Source organism: Microtus ochrogaster, chromosome 24, assembly GCF_000317375.1.
Source record: "Microtus ochrogaster isolate Prairie Vole_2 chromosome 24, MicOch1.0, whole genome shotgun sequence".
Taxonomy (NCBI): domain Eukaryota; kingdom Metazoa; phylum Chordata; class Mammalia; order Rodentia; family Cricetidae; genus Microtus; species Microtus ochrogaster.
In genome coordinates, this window is record NC_022024.1 from 29,314,898 (window position 1) to 29,340,955 (window position 26,058).

Below are 26,058 nucleotides of genomic sequence, written 5' to 3' on the forward strand. Positions count from 1 at the left end.
ATATATGTTTGCTATTTTTAGGGTCATCGCAATTCATGAGAAACTGTCTAATCTTGCACAAATAGCGGAGCTATCATTACCGTCAGTTCCAGAAGTTGCTTCGAATGAAAATATATATGAATCCGTAGAACCTGAAGAAAAATCAATTGATACAGACATGGAAGTAAGTAGATTGCTAAGTGACAGCCAAATGAACTTGCCATTGTGGGAAAGGGGGCAAACCATACATTGTCCCTCACGTTTTTGTCATATCACATGCACTAACATTTTGCTGGTCTAATAAGTCCCATACTGTCAGTGCCAATGATCTCGTGACCAGCGTGGAAGCAGGAAATCCAGAATATCACCCCAATGCTGCTAGCAGCAGGCAGCAATCATTTTTGTTTTCTTGTGTCAATTTTAGATGCTATTGATTTTCGGTTTCGATATTTTATGGTTTGGCAAATTTACTGCCCCCTTCTTCCCAATTTCTGCCTCCTCTTTCCCTTCTGAGTGCTGTCACATCACAGCGGGTATTGGAAACCACACCCAGTGTTTATATTTTTATGGTCCTGTAAAAAGTGCTAACAGCTGGGGCAGGAAGACCTTTGGCCGCTTTCTTTTCTGGTATGTTTGGTTTCTTGTGACTAATTTTTTCTTTTTAATCCTTCACTGTTTCCCACTTACTGCATCCGAACTGTCAGGTGTTCGTCCGGAGATTTTTGACTAAAGAGCTCAAACTTATCACCTAGTGTCTCGGTTGCGTTTTCTTCCTGGGCTCCCCATCCTCCAGCTGTCCTTTCCTTTCCACTAGGCTGTCTGTCCTCAGAGCCAGCTGGTGAGGCTGAGTCTGGCCCTCCCTGCTGCTCTCCTGGTTGAGGCTGTGTCAGTCTCAGCCCCTTCCTTGCTTTTCTTCTCTGAAAAAAAAAAAAAAAGATCTGAAAGCCTGCAGGGTCTTTGCTTTAGTATAGGAGGTCGTTTGTTTCCTTAAGTCATTTGGCCAGGAAACTTTAACAGCTCACAACAATGTAAAACATCTTTAATTCACAAAGAATAATATTTTCATGGCTCTTCATTTTTCTTATTTAGCTCATCTATATAGTTTTGATGGGTGAACGTGTAAGGACGAGGAACCTTTCTGATTTTCAGAGGATATCTGTTGGCATTTCCCGTCTCAATTTAGTAGCAAAAATGAGTTTTCTTTTTCTGTTATTATGCTGGTTAGCAGCCCGTGTATACGGGAGGCTGTCAGGGGAGCCCAGGCAGCCTTTGTAAAATGCCACTCGCCAGCATTTAAGTCCTCTGCTCTCTCTGCCAGCATTTATAAGGAGCAGATGTCTTAGAATTCGAGCTGCGCATCCTTTTCGATGGCCTCAGAAGTTGCCACGTGACTTCATCCTTTTCAGAGGCCTCAGATGTTCCCTTGCTTCCTATGCTTACTGATAAACGGAGTGCGGCATTAATCTCGCAATAGGTCGGAGAGCTCCCACTATCTCAGACTCGGGAGATTTCGGAGCCAGATATGGATTACACATTTCTCTCACGAAGAGCGCGTTGCCCTCTCATGTCTGCTTTCAAGAAGAACTCGGCTCTCTTGACTCGTCCTCGTCGTTTGTAGTGCTCTCTCAATCAGTTCCCCAGTCACAAACTTATCAGAGTGCTGTCTTTGAGACACAGCCTAGAATATTCTTTGCTTAAGTTTCTCCTAGCGCTTTTCTCCATGGTTAGTATATGGAAAATCGTTTCCTTCCGACTCTGCCTGTCTTTTCAGCTTTGATTGTCCGAGGCAGGAAAACATCTGTAATATGAGGAAGTCACTCCAGACTGTGTTCTGCCTCTCTGCCCTCCTACCCCGTCAGACACTTCATCCGTTTTCTAGGACTAATTTTCTTTTCATCTCTCAAATAAACAATCCTTTCACACAAAGACAGGCTGTTTGGACAGAGCCAGAGTTTCCAGGGTGACCCTGGTCAACGTAGGTGGAAAATTCATCATCAGAAGACAAATGTCTGAGTCGGGGGGTTGACTGTGGACATAAACAGGTCAGGAATAAATGGGGACGTGGGGGTGGGCAGAGGAATCCAGAGGACCTGTGTTGCCTTGGCGAAGGCCTGTAACTTGCCCTCATGTTCTGATTTGGTGTATGAGGGCCAACCACAGAGGAACCAGCCCTCTTCAATCTTGATATCTTCCTCGGTATTTTTAAATTTGTTTCCCTGGCTTAGTGTTTCCTTAGCATTGTTTTAGGCATGTTCCAGCTCCCGTTGGCTCTGTATGTGAAAGGAAGATAAGCTTCTATCACCTAAGAGAAGGAATTGCATTTGCTCGGAGATGAATTGGCAAGTGAATTAGTTCACAGCAATTATAAGAAATAGAAGTAACATATTTTTCCTATTTTTTTCAACAGTATTAAGCAGCACTTTAAAAAAAAAAGCTAGATTCTGGTTCATATCAAATCTCATTGACTAAATTTGTCGCCATGGCAATTCTCACTTCGAGCTAATTAGAAGCGAACTAGGCCACTTGACGAGATCAGTTCTTCTGGAATTGGACAGGAATTCATGGCTTCTAAATGGGATATTTCTATTACATGTTATATATTGTTGGTAGGTTATTGAACTAAGGATATAAATCAAGTGCCTTTGGTTGCTGTGTGGGATGTGGGTTGAGTTCATTCCTGTCCTTCAGGTCCTTCTGATTTTCTTTTATTTTTTTCCTTTTCCAAAGTCCCTAGGTCCAGAATGAGCCAGGGACTTGGGAACACAGATGTTAATTTAAGATAGATTAGGGAGGCTACCCAGCAGGTGGTCTGGTCACTTCTAACAGGAGCAGTGGCTCAGAATGACTGATTTCTCTTGCTCCTCCACTCACAGCAAGCAGAACTGGCACATTACGGCACGGGAAAGGACTCAGTTGTGGCTTAATTGGCAGAGTGCTTGCCTAGCATGAACAAGGCCCTGGGTTTGTTCTCCAGCACACCATAAAACTGGCTGCAGCGGCTCATGCCTTTAATTCTAGCACTGGGGAAGCAAAGGTGAGAGGATCAGGAGTTCAAGGTCATCCTCCTCACCCACGCAGTGATTTAAGGATAGCCTGAGCAGTTAAGGATAGCCTGAGCTACTGAGCCTCTGCCTCAATAAAACAAATCAACAAACAAAGGAGCAAAAGGTAGGAAGTAAGTCTGCAAGTCCCTGCTGATTTTAAGATGGAAACACCTGATTTGGAGTGAGAGTATGTTGCTATAAGAAGCCTACTATGTGTTTGCCAAAATGCATAAGGTGGCTTCAGCAATTATTTATGGAATGTCTGAACAGTATAAATGGATGAAAATTAGCATACTATTAGAAGTCTCAAATATAGAAGCACTGTGGCTACAGAAGCCTGGAGAAAAAAGACACTCTGGTTTTAGCATTCTCTATTCTTTCTGAAGAACTACGATTGGCAAACATTTAGGGAACAGTAAGGCATATGTGGCGGAGCGTGTAGGTGAATCTGGAGGGCAGGGTGGAGGCCAGAGCAGCTCAGGCTGACCTCACCACACAGTGCTGAAGGAGGCCGTCTCCCTGGTCCCCCCTCCCTGGATGGAGGAGGCTGTCTTCCCTATCCCGCTCCCTGGACTGAGAGATTCTGAGGTTGCTGGAGGAGGCTGTCTTCCCTGCTCCCTCCCTGGACAGAGAGCTCCTGAGGTTAACTGTCTTGTTCCTCCCTGATGCCTGCTCCACTGCGTGGCCTGCAGAGGGCAGCCCATCGACAATGGCTGGGTCAATAGTGATCGGACTTGGCAATGTAGGGAAGGGCAGTGGGGAAGTCAGACTGGCTTTGGGGATTTGAAGAGGGTTGTACCCCACTTGAACAGGCATCTTACTGTTCCCCATGATAATCATGGTGAAAGCAGAGGGAGCAGGGATGTGAAGGCCTGAAGTGATGAGGATTCCGACTAAGTGTGAGAACTGGCTTCAGGGTGTTGGACTTGCTCAGAGGTCCATCGAGTCTCAGAATTCATGGGGGTTTCTTTGGAGGGAAAAGAGCAAAGCCTAGCTAGGGATCACTTCACCTCTCTCTGACCCTTATCAAAGGGAAGCAGCACATTTTCTCACCACTTTCTGTCAAGGAGGGCAGTGTTTTCCTGATTCTGTGGTAGCAAGGTAACGCGAGGGGCCTCAAACTCTGGCCTTAAGCGCCAACTAATTCCACAATGTGTGTATGCTGTCTACCTCACAGCCAGAGCAATACAGCATCGCTGAGGCAAAATCCCCGTTTGATCGATGTTGAGACAGGCACTAGAAGGCATCTATCAAGGAACCTGCTCCCTTCGTCTGTCACTGAGATGACGAGTGGCATAGACGAAGCCATTTTGCTTGATGGCTCTTGATGAAACCATGGCAGTAAGCCATCGTGACTGCTACTGGATCCCCTTATAAAGAGAAAGCATACTTCAGCAAGTCAAGAACCCAGTGAGACGCCCAAGTATATGAATAAACAGGCATAGAAGCCTGCTCCCCTCTGGATGGAAATGTGGGCCAGAAATGAGAAGGCCATCAGGTGTAGTGGTCAGTGCTGGGTCTCCTGCCCTTGCCCCAGACTCCCACCCTGTGGTCCTAGTCCCTTTAGTTGTAAGGAAAGGAAAAGAGCCCTGGCTGAAGTAAAATGGACTTGGGCGGGAAAGGGCAGCGACATCTCACGTGACGGATGACCAGACACAGCCCAGTGAGCCTGAGGGAAACAGAACTGGGGAATAAAGGGCCAAATCTGTGCTCAGACCCATGGCGGACACCCTCTCTCAAGTCTGCCTCTGCCTCTGCCTCAGCTCATGCCTTCTCTACCTCCACATCTTACCTTGCAGCTCACATGGCTGCCACTGCTCTAGTAGGGTTGTGTTTCCTTCATGAAGTCTCAATGAGAGCGAGTCTGGTTGTGTCAACCTTACCTGTGGTGAGGTCATATGAGGTCAGATGTCCACACACAAAGGCCACTGCGTCCTTACAGGGCTATGCCAGGCCATCAGCAAACGGTGTCTACACGCTGTTGCCTCTTTCTCCTCTCGTTACTCTTTCGATTCGGTTCCCAACTATTCTTTTCTACTTAAACTTCTCACCGCTAGCCCCTGAGATCTGCATCTCTTCATCCTGGGGATTTCTCCTCGATGGAAAGGTCGTTTCCCCAAACCTTATTTTGGTGTAACCATTGTGCTTGCCATTCTTCTGCAGACTGTGCAGCTCCACAGTAAATGTCCAGGGGAAGAGTATGCTCCAGCAGTAGAGCCATGGTTAAGCCCAGCGCTTATGTTCCGGCTTCCTCGTATGCTTTCAAGGAACCTAGATGACTTGAGCGCATGGCTTCAGTTCTCCCTTTCACAGCTTGGAATTAAGGGTCGAGTGACATAAAATAAGAAAAAAAGAGTTAATAATCAATATGACCTACTTTCTCAATGACACCAGAATCACCGTTATATTTTTCTTTCCAGAACATGATCCTCGAATGTTGCTCTGAAATAATGGCTCTGTTTTCTACCGACAGAGAGCCAACACCACTCACTGAGGTATGTGTCTCTCCTCTAGACTCTCTGGGGTTATTCATTCACTATTTTACTCTGTTAACGGAGACTCCATATGTATCCAACCACAAGTACAGAGGACCTCACTGCCTTAATTCATGTGAAGAAGTACTTATTTTTTTTTCTGTCTCCATTTTTTATTTTTTTTCCTTTTTTTTTAAATTTATTTATTTATTGAGGATTTCCGCCTCCTCCCCGCCACCGCCCCCCACCTCCCCTCCGCCCCCCCGATCAATTTCCTCTCCCCCATCAGCCCGAAGAGCCATCAGGGCTCCCTGACTTGTGGGAAGTCCAAGGACCGCCCACCTCCATCTAGGTTCAGTAAGTTGAGCATCCAAACTGCCCAGGTCCCCCCCAGAGCCAGCACTCAGGACTGCGAGGGGTACACCCACACTCTGAGACAATGGGGATGTTCGTTCGGGAATTCACCAAGGCCAGCGGGCCTGAATCTGAAAAAGCATGGGATAAAACTGGACTTGCTGAACATAGCGGACAATGAGGACTACTGAGAACTCAAGAACAATGGCAATGGGTTTTTGATCCTACTGCACGTGAAGAAGTACTTATAATGGCATATAAATATAATGGCATTCTTTGCTAGAAAACTTCAGCTAGTGCAGAAATTTATAAAGAGAACTTAAAAGAAATCAGTTCATAGCCACCATGCCATGAAAATCCCATTAGCATTTGGAGAATATCTAGAAATATGTATATATGCAAATTTAGATGTTTTGTATCAATGAATCAGCTTTACATGCATTTTGAAACTTGCTGTCTCCATGACCAATGTGGTTAGAAAGAAAATGGCCCCCATAGGCTCCCTGGGGAGTGGCACTATTGGGAGGTATGATCTTTTTGAAGTAAATGTGGTGTTGTTGGAGTAAGTAATCACTGGGGGTGGCCTTAGAGATCTCAGATCTTCAAGCCATGCCCAGTGTGGCTGTCACTTCCTGCTGCCTGTGGATCCTCAGGTGTAGAACTCTTTCTCCTTCTCCAGCGCCGTGTCTGCCTGCATGCTGCCATGCTTTCTGCCATGATGATAATGGACTAAGCCTCTGAACTGTAGGCGGGCCCCAGTGAAGTGTTTTCCTTTCTAAGAGTTGCTATTGGCCACCGTGTCTCCTCACAGCAATAGAAACCGTAACTAAGACAATCAATAATGTCATAGAGGAATTTTTTTTTGTACATGAGAAGTCTACCTCATCATATTTAATGTCTTAGAATAGTCTCGCCAAGCACCGTTTACACAGCTAAATACTTACTACTTATGATGGATCTTGGGGTATGTGTGTGGATACATATGTGCATATATAAATGAACATACCATAAAGTTTATAGTTTTAACAATTTGATGTACCAAACAACTGTTCAGTTCAAGTGCCATGCATCTATTACCTTCATCCTCCCAAGCATTTCACTACTCCAAGCAGCACCTCTACTCCTGAATTATTAACCCCCTATTTCTCGTTGCCATCCTCCCCAACACCTGATGTCCTCTAGTCTGCTTTGCCAGCGTCCCAGTTTACCTGTTGCAGGTGCACCACGTCACTGGGATTGTGCCACACTTGCCTCTTTGTGGGCGGCTTACTTAATTTCGCATACTGTTGTAAAGTTATTCACAGTGCAGCCCATGTCAGCATTTCATTCCTTTTTTATTTCGTTTGCATTGTGTCTATATAACATGCATGTTTACCTATTCGTCTGATAATAGGCTTTTGGCTTTGTATGACTTGGGTGTGTATATTTGAGTCCTGGCTTCAGTGGGGGGGGGAATATATTTAGGAGTGGAATGACTTAATCACATGGTAATTCTATGCTAAACTCCTTAAGGAACTCCCAAGCTTGTTTACTTGCTTTTCCCCCCCCGGGAGCGAGGCAACTTTAGACACATGCACACACTCATCAGGGTTCTAATTTCTGTACATTCTCATCAACACACATGGTTTTTCCTCTGTTTTTTTTCTCGGTTGCCATCCTGATGGGTGGGAAGTGGTATCTGCTTATTTGATGTGTATTTCTTTAATGATGGCTGGTGTTGGATTTCACGCTTGACCTCTGCTGAGAGGCAGACTTACCGAGCTGTGCGGGGCTGGGACATGGGGATTTGTGAGCTTGTCCCAGTAAGTCAGTTCTTGGACAGGCAGAGTTATAGGTGCTAATAGAACTTTTTTTTTTGAGACAGTGTGTCATTCCCAGGCCTTGATGGGTGGCCTTGAACTCTCAGAGAACCACCTGTTTCTGCCTTCTTGGTACCGAAGGGATTAAAGGTATACACCACCGTGTTGGGCCCTCTGAGCCATTTTTTCCACTGGTATGAGGTTTTGTTTTGCAAGATTTTTATTTTTTACTGAGCACGCCTATTACAAGTTACCTTGGCTTGTATCACCTCTTCCTAATTAAAATAAATATTGCTGTGCAAAGGTTGTAATAAAGAGACTTCGGAGAGCAAGAAGATAAAGAAGCCCATGCCAGCCTTCTTAGTGGATCACAGAGTAATGACAGCTAGGTATGATTTAATGTCACACCACAATAAAAAGCATTTTTTTAATTGTCTGCCCAGGTTTGAATTCTTAGTTTCCAAAGTGTCAGATAGGATTCAAATATGATGCTAAAATTATCCCCTCTGTCCTGCTGTAGCTAAGCAATCGTGGGAGGATGGAGCCCCTTTTAGACAGCTTCCTGTCCATCATCAATTATTGACTGTCGGCTGTTTGCAGGACATTGGTGCAGATACCTTCTATAGCTGCAAGGCAATACAGATGAAAGCACCCCTGGCCAGCTAAATTAACGTTTTCCAATTTGTTCATGTGGCACAAGGAAATTGGTCTAAATTACATACACATGTGCGTGAGAGTGTGCGAATTTAACAGATCAGTATGTGAGGATAAAGCTCATTTGTGCTGGCCACAATCGTCCAGGATTGGTATGTGCAGGAGATTCATAGGTACAGCTTCTGGTTGGAAGAGATGGGACCTATTACATACACAAGTTGAAAAATAGACTTTATTTTGTACTGTAGATATAAATAACTTTTCTTTCCATTCAAAATTTTCAGCTAGATCTAGCATAAGTAACTGACAATCACAATAGTATTCATCAAATATCAATAAACCACTAGTAATCATAATAATATTGGTTCATATTTGTTGAGAACATAGTATGTGCAAACATTGCTAAATGTTTTCAATACATACATTAGTGTGGTGGTATTAATAAGGATGGCCCCTATTGGTTCATATATTTCAATTCTTGGTCTACTTGACAAGGATTAGAAGGCACAGCCTTGTTGAAGTATGTATAGCCTTGCTGGAGAAAGTGTGTCACTGTGGAGGCAAGCTTTGGGATTTCAAATGCTCATTCCAGGCCCAGTGTCTCTCCCTCTCTTCCTACTGCCTATGGGTCTGGATGTAGAACTCTCAGAATCTTTCTTCTGTACCATGTCTTCCTGCTTCCTATGCCATGTTTCCTGCCACACTGATAAAAGCTGTAGGCCAGCCCCAGTTAAATGTTTAAAGAGTTGCCATGGTCAGGTATTTCTTCATAGCAATAGAACATTGACTGAGACAACTAGCTCACTTAATATTAGAAGAATATTTTTTTCAAGACAGAGTTTCTCTTGTGTAGCCCTGGCTGTCCTTGAACTCACTCTGTAGGTCAGGCTGGCCTTGAACTCAGAGATTCACCTGCCTCTGCCTCCTAAGTGCTGGGATTAAAGGCATGCACTACCACCACCTGCCAAATTAGAAGACTCTTATAGAGTTGATTGGCATTTTATTTATTTTTAAAGAGTTGTTTGATTTATTTATTTGTCTGTGTGTGCATGTGCACATGCATGTGAACATGGAAGTGGTTACCCCTTGGATGCTAGAAAAGGATGTGAAACTACCATGAAGGTGTAGTTATAGGCAGTTGTGAGCCACTGGACAAGGCAGTTATAGGCAGTTGTGAGCCAATGGATGAGGCTGCTGAAAGCAAACTTCAGTCTTCTGCAAGAGCAGGGAGCCTTCTCGCTCTCTCTCTCCAGGCCCTCCTGTTTTACTGGGGAAGAAATTCAGGCACAGGAAAACTAAGCAGTGGGCATTTGCTTTACTCCAAGGCCAACAATGTATCTGTACCCATGCAATGTTGTTTTCGGACAGTGGAAAAAAGGTGCCGTGGGCAGCTGAGGAATGAGGCAAGAACTTAAAAGATACTGGTGGGCTCCCTAGGCCTGGATGTGGGGGGAGGGCCTTGGACTTCCCACAGGGCAGGATTCCCTGCCCTCTCTCAAGCAGGGAGGGAGAGGAAGGAGGTGGTGTGGGGGAGTGGGAGGGGATTGGGAGGAGGGAAGGAAGTGTAAATATTTGAATGGATAAGTAAAAATGAATAAATAAATAAATAAAGATGCTGATGCAGACTAAGAAGTTTTGAGAAGGAAGGCGGAGTGCTAGAGGGAGATACAGAGACCAAGCAGGGTGTTGAGAGAGGAATGAGCATAGAGGAAAAGGGGATAGAAATAGTAGAGATTGTCTCTAAGGACAGAGGATGGGTTGGGACAGAGAAGCTGGGAGCAGAACGCTCAAGGACTCTTCAGTGATCAAGATGGGGAAGAGGGTTACCAGGAAGGCTGATTGGAGGGAGTGAGTGAAGTTGGGGCAGTTCACCCAGTGATTTTAATTTTCCTAGTAAAATGGCTCAACTACTTGCTATTGAAATGAGTCAGGTGGGCTGGGGGTACCATCTTTTAAAAGAGAGGAAAAGATCTGATACTTGTTGTGGGATAATTCTCTTGTACACTGTAAAGATTTGTCACTCTTATTAGTTTAATAAACTGCTGATTGGCCTGTAGCCAGGCAGGAATTATAGGCGGGGCAACCAGACTAAGAGAATTCTGGGAAGAGGAAATGCCAGATACAGTCACCAGCCAGACACAGAGGAAGCAAGATGAGAATGCCTCAGTGATAAAAGGTACCAAGCCATGTGTCTAAACATAGACAAGAATTATGGATTAATTTAAGTTGTAAGAGCTAGTTAATAATCAGCCTGAGCTAATAGGTCAAACAGTTTAAACCTAATATAAGCCTCTGTATGTTTCTTTGGAACTGAATGGCTGTGAGACCAGGCGGGAGAGAAACTTCCATCTACAGGTCTTCATTACCATTGAGTGAAATGGCTAAAGAAGTTGGTTCAGCACAAACGAAAGGACTGAGGGCCACACCCAGTTTTAAGATTCCCAGTGTCTTATGGTTCTGGTTATCTTGGCTTGATGTAAGAAATGACACTACTAGAAGTGTGTTTTTATTGGGTAAATGTGAGAGGGGAGCTGGTCCCTGATGGAGGAAAGCAGTGGGATAGAGACAGCAGCCATCTGATGCCATCCCATGGCCAGGAAAAGTGCCTCTCCTGTCCCCTAAGAAAGCACAGTTACTGTTGGACATATCTATTTCTTAAACTCTTAAATCAAATCAAAACAAAACCCAAACTTGTTTTCTAAAAATATTTTCTATCTGACCTGTACATCCTTAATGACAGTAAAATCCTACCGACTTAGCCAGTATGACTGTGTGCATGATGGATGCATATTTTTTACATGGCTGAATTCCCTCTGCATAGATCCAATTGTTTCTTATTGTTAAAAATAATTGTTTAGGGGCTCAGTGGCAGAAAGCTTGCCTAGCATGGCTGAGGTCCCAGATTCAATCCACAGTACAACCAAAAATTAGTTTATGATACATTTCTGATAGAATATTGGCATCAACCACGTGCTGAGGATTAATGGTTACATTCCACTCTGCTAGCGTCTTCAGTTTATCTAGTTGTTTGCTCTTTTTTTCTAATACATGTATTCCATCATGAAATGATGGGAGCCTTATCTTCATTCACAGCCTCTTCTGAGCCTTCACATGTCAGCTGAAATGATTGCTACAAGCATGTCAGCATCTTCGGAGGCCAATCCAAACCTCTGCCGTTGCTTAAGCTTGAGTTTGTTCTATCTACGACTCCTCTATAGGGACTCCCCGCACCCCAGTGCACCCACATTCAAGTTTTGGCACAGTCCTCACCCCTTGGTTTCAAGACCACCCATTTGTCAGAAGCGCATGTGGGCTGCGATCTGTAGCTAACGCCGCGCCCGGTTTCTGGACTTCATCATCCTCTATGTAGAGGCTGCTCCTTGCTGCTGGCCCGTGGCTCTTTCACAAAACCTCAGAAGTATAACAATCACACTAGAAACTGCACACCGCTGCTAGCACAAAGCTCTAACTGTCCATAGCAGGTAATTACAGAGCATTATCAATTAATTCTATTAACACAATCGGGGAGACTGACAATTGCAGATTTTCCTTCTCTCTCTCTTTTCTTTGCCTTCCTCTTAGTTTCTGTTGGCGCAGCCACGAGCTGTCTGAGTAGGTTTTATGGGCAGCAAGAATTACATCTTCCTTCCCTGAGAAATTATCATTCTGTCCTCAAGTGGAGAGTACCCTTTGTGTGTAAGATCATGAAGCATCCACTTAATATTCGTATATTCTTTGGAAGACAATGCCAGATGACATGAGTTCCACACTGCTTTTAAAAACACCACGCTGACTCTGACTCCATCATCTCACCATTCACTTCTGACTGTCAAATTTGGGTAAAGGAAAAAGAAAGCCCTTTAAGAAAAAAAAAAAAGGCCAGGCTATTAACGTGCTCTTCAAATGCTAAGAAAAGGCTACGCTGTTTATAGCATTTCAAAAATGCTCATCTCTCTAAGATTTGCCAGCAATAGTGTCAAGGTGAAATACACTTTTTTTCATGGAGGGACTGAGAGCCTTTGTGTTTCCTGTGCTCGGGGTCCCAGACCTCTTTGTGAGCATGCAGTTGGGTGTGGTCTGAACCTTGGTACCATTAGGAATGGGATGGTATGTGTTTACTCTTAAAGTAAGAGAAGTGTGTGCATTTCTCCAAAAATCAAGCCTGGCTTCATTACTGAAGCTGCAGGCCAGTCTCAAGGGGGAAGTTAAGTCACTTTGTACAACATCAAGGGACATTAGAGACAGGGGAGTCATTAGCCAATCTCATTTCTCTCTATTCTGGAAAATACCAGGTGAAATTATGAGTTTCATTCCCTTTTTTCGGTTTGGTAAATGAGTCCGCCTCGACCTCAGAACTGGGGAGATGGCTCAGGAGTTGGGAGCACACCGCTTGCTCCTTCAGAGGACCAGAGTTCGGTTCCTAGGACCCATATCAGTCTTCTTATAGCTCCCTTGAACTTCAGCTCCAGGGCATCTGACGCCCTCTTCTGGCCTCTGCAGATCCCTGTGAATGGCATGGTACTTACACACACACACACACACACACACACACACACACACACACACACACACACAATATTTTAACAAAAGTAATTTTTAAAGCTTGAGCTAGGTGCAGTGGTGTATCACTAGAATCCTTATATTTGAGAGGGACAGGAGGATTGCTGAGTTTGAAGCTAGTCTGTGTTGCTTAGTGAGTTTGAGACTAGCCTGAGCTAAGTAGGCCAACATGTAGCTCCCTGGGAGAGCACCTGCAAAGCAGGTATGAGATTCCCAAAACCAAGAGAAAGGAGAGAGGTGGGACGGATGAGAACACAGAGAATTTCAATACAACCTTTGTACGCTTTCCCCAGCCGTGAAACGTTATACAGTGAAAGTCCAGCGTCATAACCAACGTGGGGACACTGGCTCACTCAAAACACAAAGCTCTTCTGCCATCACTGACACTGTCACCCCCACGGAGCCCCACTTCCCTGCTAGTCTGTGTCCCCCAACCACTGGCAGCCACTGGTCTTCTTACATTTCTATAATGTTTTCCTTTCGAGGACATTCTGTAAAGGGGGACATACTGTCACCACTTGGGACTGGCTTCCTTTCCGTTGGCCATAATTCCATAGATAGCCATAAATCTATTCTTTTGTTCGACAAAATGCTCTGAGAATTGACACATTCAATGTCTGACTACCAAATTCGTGTCTGCCCTCCGTGTCTGATGCAGAGTGGATGCAGAATGCTAATGCTGAAAGGTCTTCCTGTACCACCGGCTCTACCCTCCCCTCTGCCTCTTCTCTCCTTCCTGTTCTTCATCCTTGCCCCCTCCTTCTCCATCCAAGTTCCCTTAGTCATCCACAAAGGTTCCTTGCTGGGATTCAAACACTACCACAAACAATGCTGGAAAGCGTCTTTGTGAGCTGCAGGCTCTCAGCCCTTTGGCTGAGAAAGCGCCCATCATTGCTGGTGTCTAAGAAGGGTGTGCCACTGGTCCCAGTGAGCGCCCATGAGAACAGAGACAGTGTGAGCCACTTGCCTTCCACATTGTGCTCATAAGGTCTGCTCTTCTGTTTGTCACCACACCGGGAGCTGCAGAGTAACCAAACCCAGCATGCTTTGACTTGGTTCCTAGCATGAAGTATGAACTTTGGTTCTTTACAAAGGCTTTGCTTTTCAAAAAAAAAAAAAGTCTCTAGTTTCTAGTTGCCAGAAGTTAAGCTCAGGGAACTTGGGCTGAGAAAAAAGCAGCATCGAGTATTGTTATAAGTGTGGAGATTTTATTTCTGTGTTCCCGGTCAAAAGCACACAGGCAGACCCCATGGAGGCTCTCAGGAGGGTCTCCAGCTACATGGTACCTAGCAGCTAACTTGACTGCTGCGAGAGTCAAAGCTCTGACCTTTAAGTGATGTTAAATTCTCACGGTGATGACGGAAATGTAGTGAGGGAAGGCAAGCTTGCCTGAGCAGACATTTCAGTCAGGTTCGGGCAGACTGTGCTGTGCTAACAAATAAGCCCCCGTGCTCAATGATGGCGAAGTGTGTGTGTGCATGTGTATGTGTGTGCGTGTGTGCGCGTGCATGTGTGTGTGCATGTGTGTGCGTGTGTGTGTATGTATGTGTTGTGCGTGTGTGTGCGTGCGTGTGTGTATGCATGTGTGTGCACGCGTGTGTGTGCACATGTGTACAGGTGCGCGTGTGGCATAGCTCACCACCCTCTACCTTGTTAGTCTAAGCATGCCAGCTAGCTGCTCTGTGAGCTTCCAGGAATTCTCCTGTCTCTGCCTCCCTTCTTGCCACAGGAGGAGCACCAGGACCACAGGTTTGTGCTACTGTATCTAGCTTTCCACAGGCTCTGGGGGTTTGAACTCGGGTCCTCACAGTTGTATGGCAAGTATTCTACATTGAACCATCTCCAAAGAAGATATATTGGCCTCACATCTGGTGAAGACTGGGTACATGGCTTAGTGTCTAAGGTGTCTGCCATGTTCCTCAAGGACAGCTTTGCAGGAGAAGAGATGCATTCAGTATTTCCCAAGACCTTTTTTTTTTAAGGTTGACCACATATCCACATGTGCTGGCAATCACAGACAGTATAGACTCATTTAGAGTGATTGAACCTAGACCCTTCTTTTCCTCTGAAATATATCCCAGCCTAGGTGATAAATTCCAAAAGCCCTCCTGGGTGGCTGTCATAATTCTTGCTCATATCATAATGTCTCACCCCAGTTTGTAAGGGTGTGCCAGGGAGCATAGTAAAGATGCACCCTTGTATTTTAGGGGACACTAATAACTTTTTGTCTCAGTAGGCTGCTGTAGAAATAGCACGAAATTTTAAGTAGAAATAATACCATAAGGTAGTATACCAATCTCCACACAGCAGCTGTGATAAGTACGTTATCCGAATCATCTCAGTGGACCACACGTGTGACAGGTTACACACCGGTCTTCCAGAGGAATCCCCAGAACTTGTGGCCTCGCATGGCCAAGAAATGTTGTGAAGATGATTGAGTTTAGGGTCAACTGAGGAGGAGATTTTACAGGTGAGCCCCACAAGGCTGTCCTTGGTGCCCTAGTGAGAGGGTGCTTGCTCTGGAGGGATCTGACATCAGAGGAGACAGGGAAGCAGAGTGATGGCGGGAGACACAGATTCAGAGATGACAGGGTTGGTGGGCAAAGCAGTGAGACTGGTTTTAGGCTTAGAAAGAAAGCACAGGCCAGGCAGATGAATGACTTCGCCCTTTAGAACCTCCAGGAGAAACCAATCCAGATGACATCATGACTTGATACACTTCAGCTGGTTTCAGGCTTCTGACCCCCCCAGGAATTCAATAAATTTGCCAAGAACCACTAAGTTCACATGAGTGTGTGGCTTCAGTGACAGGGAACAGATACACAGACCCGTTCTAAGCTAAGCACGGGACTTCAGATTTTGTTTGTGCTCAATGTAGGTGTTACTATGGTTGCTATTTCTAGGAGAAAAGTTGAGGAGCAAAGACATTAAGTGGCTTGCCCAGGGTCCCTCAGCTAGCAGGTGTCCGAGTCAGACTCAACGTCCGGGCTGATGGCTGCTCAGAGTATGTTCCTTAGCACTGTGCTCAAAACAGCTTTTCCGCTAGCACCCTTTTTCTCCTGAAAGCACCTTCTGCTGTGTCTATGAACTGCCCCTGGCCTGCACAGCATCACCCATCCCCACCCAATTTCATACTTCTGCTCCACCCAGGGACTCAGAAATGTGTGGAAGATTCTACGGGAATCTTCAAGTTAGATTGCAATGGCAGGTTTTTCCATCTGGGAATAGCATGATCGCCTACCTCACTACCATCTTGGAGCACTGATAACCTTGGCCCAGTAGCCAATCAAGTGAACATAAACAATATGGCAATAGGTGAGCTCATACTAAAGGTGAAAGAGCTGCTGAAACTACCTAGCACAAAGAGGGTTGGAGGTCACCAGACCATCACCTGGAAATCCAGCCAATCTAAATTCCCTCTGTCCCACCCCACTCCTAGCTGAAAAGGAGCTTCGGCGATTCAGGGGCGTGTAGGAAGAGGAAGGTTAACAAGACATTATGCTCCCTCATGGGGTGAAACTTTGTAATGGTGAAGGTGTCATAGGGTTACCCCCACTCCTCTATGTAACCCCTCATCTGTGTTTCTATAAATACATCAGGTGGATTCCTCACAGGTCCACTCAACTGTAGCTGGGTCTATCTTTGGTGCCCTCTCTCTGATGAGAGGATGTTCATGTTCAAATTTGTTCATGTCTCCCCAGGAAGAGCTGGCAGATTTAGGATTCAAGTGAAATTGCATTTTTTTCCCTACTTAAGCCTTCAGGAAGATATTACTTAAGGGGAGATATTAGTTCTAAATCTTCCTCCTACTCTTTAATTGTTAATTCTCCTAATACTCTAGAGGGGGAATGTTCTAGGGTAATCTAATAGAATGATTAATAAAAGCAATGCATTAGACTTGTTTCTATCATGACCCCAAAGAGAAGCATCTGGAAATTTAGCATAAGTATTAAAGTTATTTAAATCTCCCATCAGCGTATATGGGTTGCTTGCCTGCATGCATTTTGCCATATTGCCATTGCTCTTGAACTTAGATCCAATGCAGCATGTGTTCCTGTGTACTGTTCTGTGTGTGCTCCTGTATGATGTCTTGTGTGCTGTCCTGTGTGTCCTGTGTACTGTCCTGTGTGTGTTCATGTGTACTTTCCTATATGTCCTGTGTACTGTCCTATTTGCCTTGTGTGTTGTGTGTCCTGTGTGTGGTCCTATATGTCCTATGTGCTGTTCTGTGTGCCCTATGTGTCCTTTGTAGTGTCCTGATAGATTGTTGGTTGTTTAACTCATGCTTCCTGTTGTACTTAGAGCTTTTGATATTTGAAAGGAGATTTTTCTCTATTTGGGACCTTCTATAAAGCATATCTTTTTGACAAAAGAAAGCAACTTCAAAGACTCTTTTTTCTAGATCTCGGGAGTCTTGAGCAGTCAGAACAAGCCTTGGGAAATGCAGCCTCAACTTTCACTGCTTCCTTCAGGGTCTCCTTTGGTTTTTGAAGGATTGTTTCCTTAAACCATTCTCTATAAAAAGAAATGGGCGGTGAATGAGAGCCCTTGTCATTCAAGTCTGACGACCTGTGTTCAGTCCCAGGAACTCACACGGTCCTCATATCTCCATATGTATGCTGTGTTGTTTACACATGCACATGGGTCCTTGTGTGTGAACACAAACACACACACATACTAAACAAAAGAGAAAACTTTTGAAAGCATGTACTTGTAATTAGAAGATGCTGTCAGTTCTCTGACTTTCCATCAACTAGACTTTCTTGTCTGAGTCCAGAGTGGGTTAAAGGGCAGGGGTATGCAGAATGGGTTCCATGTTGAGAAAGGGTTGCAACACACAAAGATATTTAGTCATTGATATTCTAGTTTTTATTTATTCTGCTGCTGTGATAAACACCATGAACAAAGCATGCTGGGAGAGTAAAGGGCTTATTTTATCTGTTGCTGAGGAAAGTCCGATCAGGAACCCAAGGCAGGAACCTAGAAACAGGAACTGAAACAGAGACCACGGAGGAATGCTGCTTTCTGGCTTGCTCCTTATGGCTTCCCCAGCTTGCTTTCTTACACAACCCACAGTGAGCTGGGCCTTCCCACAACAATCTTATCTAGGTGCATCCCCCATAGGTTTGCTTAAGGGGAATCTGATTGAGCAATCCCTCAATTGAAATGACCTCTTCCCAGATAACTGTAACTTGTGTCAAATTGATAAAAACAATCAAGTTGATAAAAACAAACAAGCAAGCAAACAAACAAAAAACCTGGCACAGTCTTACTTTGCATGTTTGACTGTTATTTGAATTTTTTGTTTTTGTTTTGTTTTTTTTCTTTTTTTCTTCCCAACCTTAGCTTGGTTTATTTCTAGCCAGATTTTCTTAATTAATTAATTTATTTATTATTTATTTAAAATTTCCACCTCTTCCCATCCTCCCATTTCCCTCCCACTCCCTCCCCCTCGCTTTCCCTACTGCACGTACTGGCTTTTTGGGAGCCTAGTCTGTTTGGATGCACACCTTCCTAGACCTGGATGGTTTTGGTTTTGAATCAGAGTTTAATGAAATCTACTATGACCCAGAATCCCTTATCTATCTGAATTGACCCAAGTACTGAGATTATCGTACATTTTCCCCCCAACACCAAATGACTCTATAACTTTCCAACACCAACTGAGTACCTAGCAGTTACCTTAACCCAGGGATAGTAGGGAATCAACAAGCTAAGGGCCCCATCCTATAAGGCTGCCTGCCCCTCTGCCAGCTGCAGATGGAGTGTCCACCCCATTTGTATTTCTTTCAAGCCAGCTACAGACTTACAAGTTGCTTCCAGCCTCAATAATAAATAAAACAAAACAAAACAAAACAAAACAAAAACACTCATGTAAGTATCCTTTGTATGCTTATTAGTATGTTACAAAGGACACGGTGACCCAGCAACAGCGATAGAGAGATGTACACACAGGACAAGGTCTCAGAGAAAGCATGGGAGGGTCTATGCCCTCTCTAAAGGTTCCATCTTCATTCCGCTTCACGCTTCCTCCTGAAGAGACCTCAGGCAGAGTTCTATGGGGGAGCCGTTCCATAAGCTGCCCTTGAGCTGAAGGTGTGGCACAGTGATGGTGGTGGAGATGGCCGAAGAAGAATCTGCCCTTCTGTTCCTGGACAAAGCGCAGTTTGAGTCAGCTCCCTGCACGTGTTTTCCCCACACCTTGGCATTTAATATCCAGTTTTCTTGTTCTCTCTAAAATTCCTCTTGCAATAACATCATTTCATTAAAATTTAATATTAAAAGATTTCTACATCTCGTCAGTATGACGGTTTTGATCCCCTATTATATTAAAAATACTTCTCTGTCGTGTTTAAAGTTTGATTAACACAAAAATTAGAGTGGTAAAAAGATAATTTCATTCTCAGAAAAGGGCAGGATTTCCCGTGGATGAGGGAGATTGTACAAAGACCCTGTCTACTATGAAGATCAGTGTACCGTCTCTGTCAGGATGGGAAAAATGGTACCCTTGTTGCTGGCATGAGGACGAAGTTAAATTAAGAACAGGAAAACCAAACGTATCCAGTTATTTCTCATCCCGAACTTCCATTGGATGCCTCTTCTGTCAGTCACAGTATTGACTCTTAAGTTAGCTAGTATCATAACTATCTCCTAAGATGCCTGTTTCCCCCAGCATAGAAAAAAATTCCAGTCAGTCGATAACTTCAAAGAGAGGTGATGCATTATCAGGAAGGAAGCGTGGTAGAGAAACATCTATGTGAGATGTGAATTTCTTTTCTTATGTTAAGACTATTAAAATTCTTTTCCCTGCAGATATTGTGCTGTATTTTAAGGTTTTTGAAAGGAGGCCATTCCATCAGCCATATCCCTAAACTTAACTCGAAATTACGGTACCAGATGAAGCAGGCCAAACTGATGAGGGGAATTTTTCCCACATGGCTCCCTTCATTGTTGAACATTTAGAATCAAAGGAAAGGTGACTGACATTGGACCTGAGGGAGCCAAGGAGAAAGTGATTGACACTGTGCCCAAGAGCACAGGAAGATGTTAGAGTAGCTGCTTAAAAATCAGATTGGGAGAAATCGCAGCTATTTTGAAAATTGCAAGGATGACTGAAATCTCAAACGGAATTTTCAAAATATGTGAATATATGGAGTAGCTGAAAAGCTCGTATGTGGCTTGTGGAAAGTAAAAATTCAAAAGTAGTTTGTTTGAAGCGCTAATAGTAAAATACGTGCATATCGAATGGCCTAGCAAACTCACTGTCATTGGTATGTGTAATTTTTATAAACATAACTAGATACATGATATATGCATATATATTATATTTAAGTAATACATAAATGATACATATGCGTGTGCACTCATACACACACACATATGAGACATGGTATCTTGTAACACAGGCTGGCCTTAACATCACTATGTAGCCCTGAACTACTTCAACTTGACCTTGAACTATTGATCCTCGTACTTTCACTTGCCTCCTTGAGGGATTGTAGGTGTGTATCACCACACTTGTCTTATGTGTATGTCTATTTGTTAATCTTGGCAATTGCGTCCATATATCCATGCACGTGTGCATGCGTGCACACGCACACACACACTCACACACTGTATATACTTTGCATGTTAATAGCTCAGTCGGAAGTTTACCTTAACAGTTTTTTTTAGTAGCAGGGAAAGACAGAACAATATATTTTAGCATGCTACCAAGAAACAGAATTTGAGGCTGAACCTGACTGTATACCAAAAGGCTTGGACTTCCTCTGGTGCCTAGAAGGTGGAGTGCACACCAGAGAGGGACCTGTCATTCCAGAGACATTAGTTTCTCTTGAGGACGGAGGAGGAGCAATGACTCTGGGGTGACAGCCACTCTTATTCTATCCTTGTGACATGAAGGTGTTACCTGTGGCCTCCATAAATAAACTCACCAATCATACCTCATCCTTTGACACATGGCCCCTTGTTCTTGGAGTTTTCAGTGAAAAGGGACAGGAGTCAAAATACAGTATCTGTATTCGGCAGACATCATGTCACTAAGGTAACTGCAATGTTAAGTAAACTAACACGGCACTTCATAACTTTTTAAATAACTGGTTCTATAGTTAACCTGGAAAGGAGTCGATATGTTGATATTTCTATTTATATAAACATAAATAGATACGCTTGCATGTATTATATATTAATAATAAATAGTAAAGGAGAGATACTACAAAAGATGGTACAAATACTTTAATGCTAATTACTATTTCTTTATTGTCTACTTTGAAAGTCATCTGTAAAGATTATTAAATTGGGCCTGAGGACTGGGGATAGATATCTTAGTCAGGAAAGGCAAGCGTAAGGATCGAACTTCAATTCCCAGGACCCATGTGTGGAAATGCTGGGCACAGTGGCACAGACCTGTAAACCCAGAACCAGGGAGGCAGAGACAGGTAGTTGCCTGGGCTCGCTGACAGGCAGCCCAGCCTAATTCATGAGGCCCCAGCCATCATGCTTTCGTGGGAATAAATGGATGAATGATTCATTTAATAAGTCATCAATAAATTAGTAAAACTTGTCCTCTAATGTCTTACCAGGTTTCAAACCCTCAACATTGAATTCACTGTGGCCATTTTTCATGGTGTTTATATTTCATTCACTACCCCAGTATTAATATAGACCAGTGTGCAGTGGGCTCCAGGATACATTCATCTCCTAGAAACCATTTTTGTTCTTTCTCTTGTAATCAGTGCTGTGATCACAGAAGCTTTAGTCTGCTTAGGGTGACTCTTTTAGCTCTTGGCCATAGAAACTTGGAGCCTCTTTAAGACAGAGTGCTCTCAAACCCGGTGTCTACACACTTCCTGGCGCCCGTGGCAGGACATGGCTCACAGGAAAAGGGTGAGGTTTTCTTAGTGGGCCTCTCAATCCTTACGAAGAATGGTCCAAAAGTCCCGTGCAAGAATGATATCAACGCAAATAGCCCTTGTTTTTAGAAATAGGTGATTTTTATGAGTGGATCTACAGGTGTCAGTAGATTATAAAATGGCATACATGACAGGTCATCCATGTGGAGAGCTGAAGCTTCCAGCTTTATCATAAACATGATGCTTACCGCCTTTTATAGAACACTGTTGTGAAGTTTGCTTCAGTCGGCGGTTTGAAACAATGCATCTCACGTGCACTTCTGTGCTTTTTCCTCAGGTCCCCTTCGACATCTCGCTGCCTGCTATATTCAGTCTCGAGAGACTTTTCGATCTTGCCAGTGGTTGTATTGTGTCAGTAGGTAGCCTTTTCAACTGGATGATATCCATTATTCCCTGAGCATCCTTTACAGGGTGACTCTAAGGGGGGTTTAGTTGTTACTGATGATCCGGTTGGAACAAAATTTCTCAAGTTTTTAATCTCAAAAATACCAATATTTTCTGTTATGTTGAACTCAAGAAGTTTCTTGATTTGGCCTGGGAAGAAATGGTTGACCTTGCATGGTATATGCTTCTGAAGGGGCATCTCAGCATGGAACTTCATTGTACCAGCTTTGGGATTCTGCGGACCTGTGTCTGGGTAACAACCTTGCCACATGCCTGCTTGGCACCTTTAAGGGCTTAGTTTCAGCTCTTAAGCTTTTGCACCTCCATCTGTAGGATGAGAGTATCCGTGTCTATCTCATGATGCTGTGGTTGTGTATTAAAGTAAGCGAAGCAGCTTAGGTGCTCAGCTCAGGCCTGATGAAGTGGATGACTGGGGCCTGTCATTTGCCTGTAACCCAGAAGAGCACCAGACCTTTGTACCGTCCGTCTAACATCTAACTAAGCTGTCCGTACACTAACCCTTTTCACGCTCTGTCACATGAACAGATACTCATGAAAATAAAGAAGCAAAATAAACATGCAATTTTATGTTTGTACTCAAGTTTTAAATTGTACACATACCCAAGGTTCCAATGTTTGGGGACCACTGAACCCAAACTGGCCTATGGACATTATATGACAGGAATGAAGCTTTTACTGAGGACGTTAACAATAAAAATTGGGCATTCGAAACTTTACTATAGTTTTGCCAGCTGTAGGAACACTGGAAAAGAACAGAGGGTTGAGGATGCCTATGGCGTATTGATGAAGAACCTGACTACTACCTATCTGGAGTGTGTGAAGTTTGGGTGAAAAAAAGGGTGTTCCCTCTAAAATAGACTACTCTGAAGACCAGAGGGTCAGTCAGTAAAGGAGAGAAGACTGTTAGGGGTGGATCAGGAGAGGAGAGACAAGCTCCCGACAAGAATACAGGGGAGAGAAAAAACAGAGAGCCGAGTGACTGACAAATTGGTGGCCGAGAAAGATACACATATAACATCTAATAGAAAAGTCCATGACAGACATGAAGGCCAACAGGAAACCATGCCACAATGAAAGGAACAAAGACCAGTGAACTTGGGGGAAAGGCCCTACCTGATAACTGCACTCCTACATAAAGTCCGGCTCAAGCAGAAAAGCCATTCCAATGGTGAAGGCTGTTCTAGGTCCTTTGGAGGAGGATGGGGATTTATAAATGTCTCTGCTGTGTTACAGAACAGGTTTGCACTTCTTAATACTGGAAGTTTAACATTACATAAAGGTTGGCATCCAAGGGCCAAGAAAGGCCAATATATTAGCTATACATTTGATACATCACACATGACAACATGGCAAGCAAGAAGGGCCATCCACTTCAACCTCTTGTTAATTTCCCAAAATGCAATATGGTTGTTTTTCATCCTTCACTATTAAGATTTTACTGATTGGATACTTAATTTTCTTATAAATATTAATGAATATAATTTTATAGACTTTGTTTTTCAATTTTTCGAGACAGGGTTTCTCTGTGTAACAGCCCTAGCTGTCCTGGAACTAGTTCTGTAGTTCAAACTCACAGGGATCCACCTGCCTCTGCCTCCTGAGTGCTGGGATTAAAGGCGTGCGCCACCACTGCCCAGCTAATTTCATACACTTTTTAAGGAACCATAGAACAGTGTCTGGTGCTCCATAGAGGCCTATAATATATACTGAATGAATGGTTATGTGGAGAAATGCTTGTGAGCCAGGCAAGGCGACACATGGAGCTGTAAGAAAGAGGGAGTCCAAGATGTCACTAAGACCACCATCACTAATATCAGCACCACTGTCGCCTTTCTGGATCATTGCCATGCCGTGTTAGTCGTTACTGCACATGAGTTATATCCCTCTGTCTTCACAAAAAACCATGACCGCCGTGCACAGAGAGAATATTATCTATGCCTATACGCTGACTTCCTAAGAGGAAGACAGGTCCCTTCCAACCATTGCAGCTAATGGAGCATCTCAGGGCATTTGAAAAGCTGCCCCTTCCTTCCCTTTCTGGCGTTTACAGATCTTATTATTTATATTATTATGGTTGTTGTTTTGCCGAAGAAAAACACTGTCTACAATGTGCCAGATCCTGCAGTCACAATTTCTAAGCGATTATTCTAGAAATTCCCTTATCTTCTCATATGAGAGTGACACTCCGTAGTTAAAGCTGGAGCAGTCTGCACTGTGCATTGAGGAAGCGTGAAGGAGGATGAAGCACAAACAAACAAACAAACAAACAAACGTCAAAATCTGCAAGGATGAACAATGTGTTTATTTCCCTAAATGTCTTGCAAGTTTTTTTTCCAAGACCAAATTACAATTTTTGCAACTGCTTTTCTGTTTTAAACTCCGTCTATAGTATCCGTAAACACTTGCCAGCACACGCCTCTGATGTTCTCCACTTGCTTTAATTAGAACAGAGTCAGCAGGAAGCAAAGGGGGGGAGGGAGAGAGAGAGAGAGAGAGAGAGAGAGAGAGAGAGAGAGAGAGAGAGAGAGAGAGAATATTAAAAACCAGGGGAGGGAAGGCTTGGGAAGGGAAGCTGCAGCCTGCAGCTAAGGTATACGTAATAGAAGACAAGCGTTCCCCTACCTGGCTTATTCCTCCAAGGAGCTGAAGTCTAACTTGTCTACCTGCCATTCATTGGATGCTGAGTGCCTTTGTGTGGTTCATTGCATTTGGGGCACATACCCAAGAGCGTGATGCTGACATTATAAACGCCCAAGTAACAGAATGTGATACAATTCTTACTGAATTATGAGATGAGTATCCACTTACAGTCATCCAAGAAGTAGGTTGAAGTGTCGTGACATATCTATAGGCCGTACAACATTTAAAGGCAAGGATAACGATATAGTAGTTATGGAATCATAATACATAAATACTAAGTTTTTAAGAACAAGTTAATGGTTGGCAGTGAATTCCAGCTGTGGTCCTCTCTTGGATGAAAAAGAGAAAAAGAGCTCTGGAAAGTCTCAGGAGTTTCAGTCGTGTTTTTAATTTTCTTTCTTAAGCCAAATATTTGTTATGTAAGTCTCTCAGGTTTTTGCAAGCATATGTTTCATAAATTAAAAACAAACACCTCCCTTCCTTTCCTCATCTTCTTGGTTGGCAAGCTTTGTCGGCTTACTGACTTGCATGCCCGTCAGCAAGAACTAAATGGGAATTGTGTTTCTAGAAGCATACATGGCTACCACTCAGGACTCAGATCTGGTTCCATTCATTTCAGATCTGAAGGACAACTAAAAGTCATTTGAAAACTCATGTTCAATGATATCCATATGCCCATTTTTTTTTGGAAAATCAAGCCATGAAAATATTAATTCTTCATATAAAATAGTAGAGCCTTAATAAATGCGTAATTCACCGGAAGCAGAATCCCTACACAGTTATAAGTCCCTTGTTATCTTTTAAATGATTTGATTTCTCAAAATTAGATCTGTGTGGAACCTTACCCATGACTGCCTATTGTATAAAATCAGCTCCCACGTAAAGCCCCTCTACCATTCATACTTTCAATGTTTTAAATACATATAAAGAAGTTTCTCTTTAACAAAGACTCATTTTGGGTTTTTACTCTCTCTTCAATAATGGCTTGCTTACGAGTTGCAATTTTGACACGAACATTTCCATGACAACCCATTTTTTTTTTTTGTCACAAACGCATGCATGATAAAGAGGGAGGTTTTAGTGAGAAAGCCGGGTTAAGAGGCACAGGAGTTATCACAAGCACATTTTCAACGGGAACTTCAGAGACAAGACAGAATTAATTGCCATTGCAAATGAATTGCGCTCGCTGCCCCCTGACGCTTCAGATCCCCTCTGTCTAGTTTGTGTGGAACAGCTC

At 43.7% G+C, this 26,058-nt stretch overlaps 1 protein-coding gene across 1 annotated transcript in view; it reads left to right on the forward strand.

Moving 5' to 3' along the window:
* Cfap54 (cilia and flagella associated protein 54) overlaps positions 1-22,876 on the forward strand; it is a 252,210-nt gene extending 229,334 nt beyond the window's left edge. The window contains exons 66-68 of the mRNA XM_005358276.3: positions 22-163; positions 5,444-5,518; positions 22,054-22,876. Coding sequence (XP_005358333.2) covers positions 22-163; positions 5,444-5,518; positions 22,054-22,173 — 337 coding nt within the window. The 3' untranslated portion in view covers positions 22,174-22,876. The remainder of the gene's footprint in view (positions 1-21; positions 164-5,443; positions 5,519-22,053) is intronic.
* Positions 22,877-26,058: the final 3,182 nt, after the last annotated feature.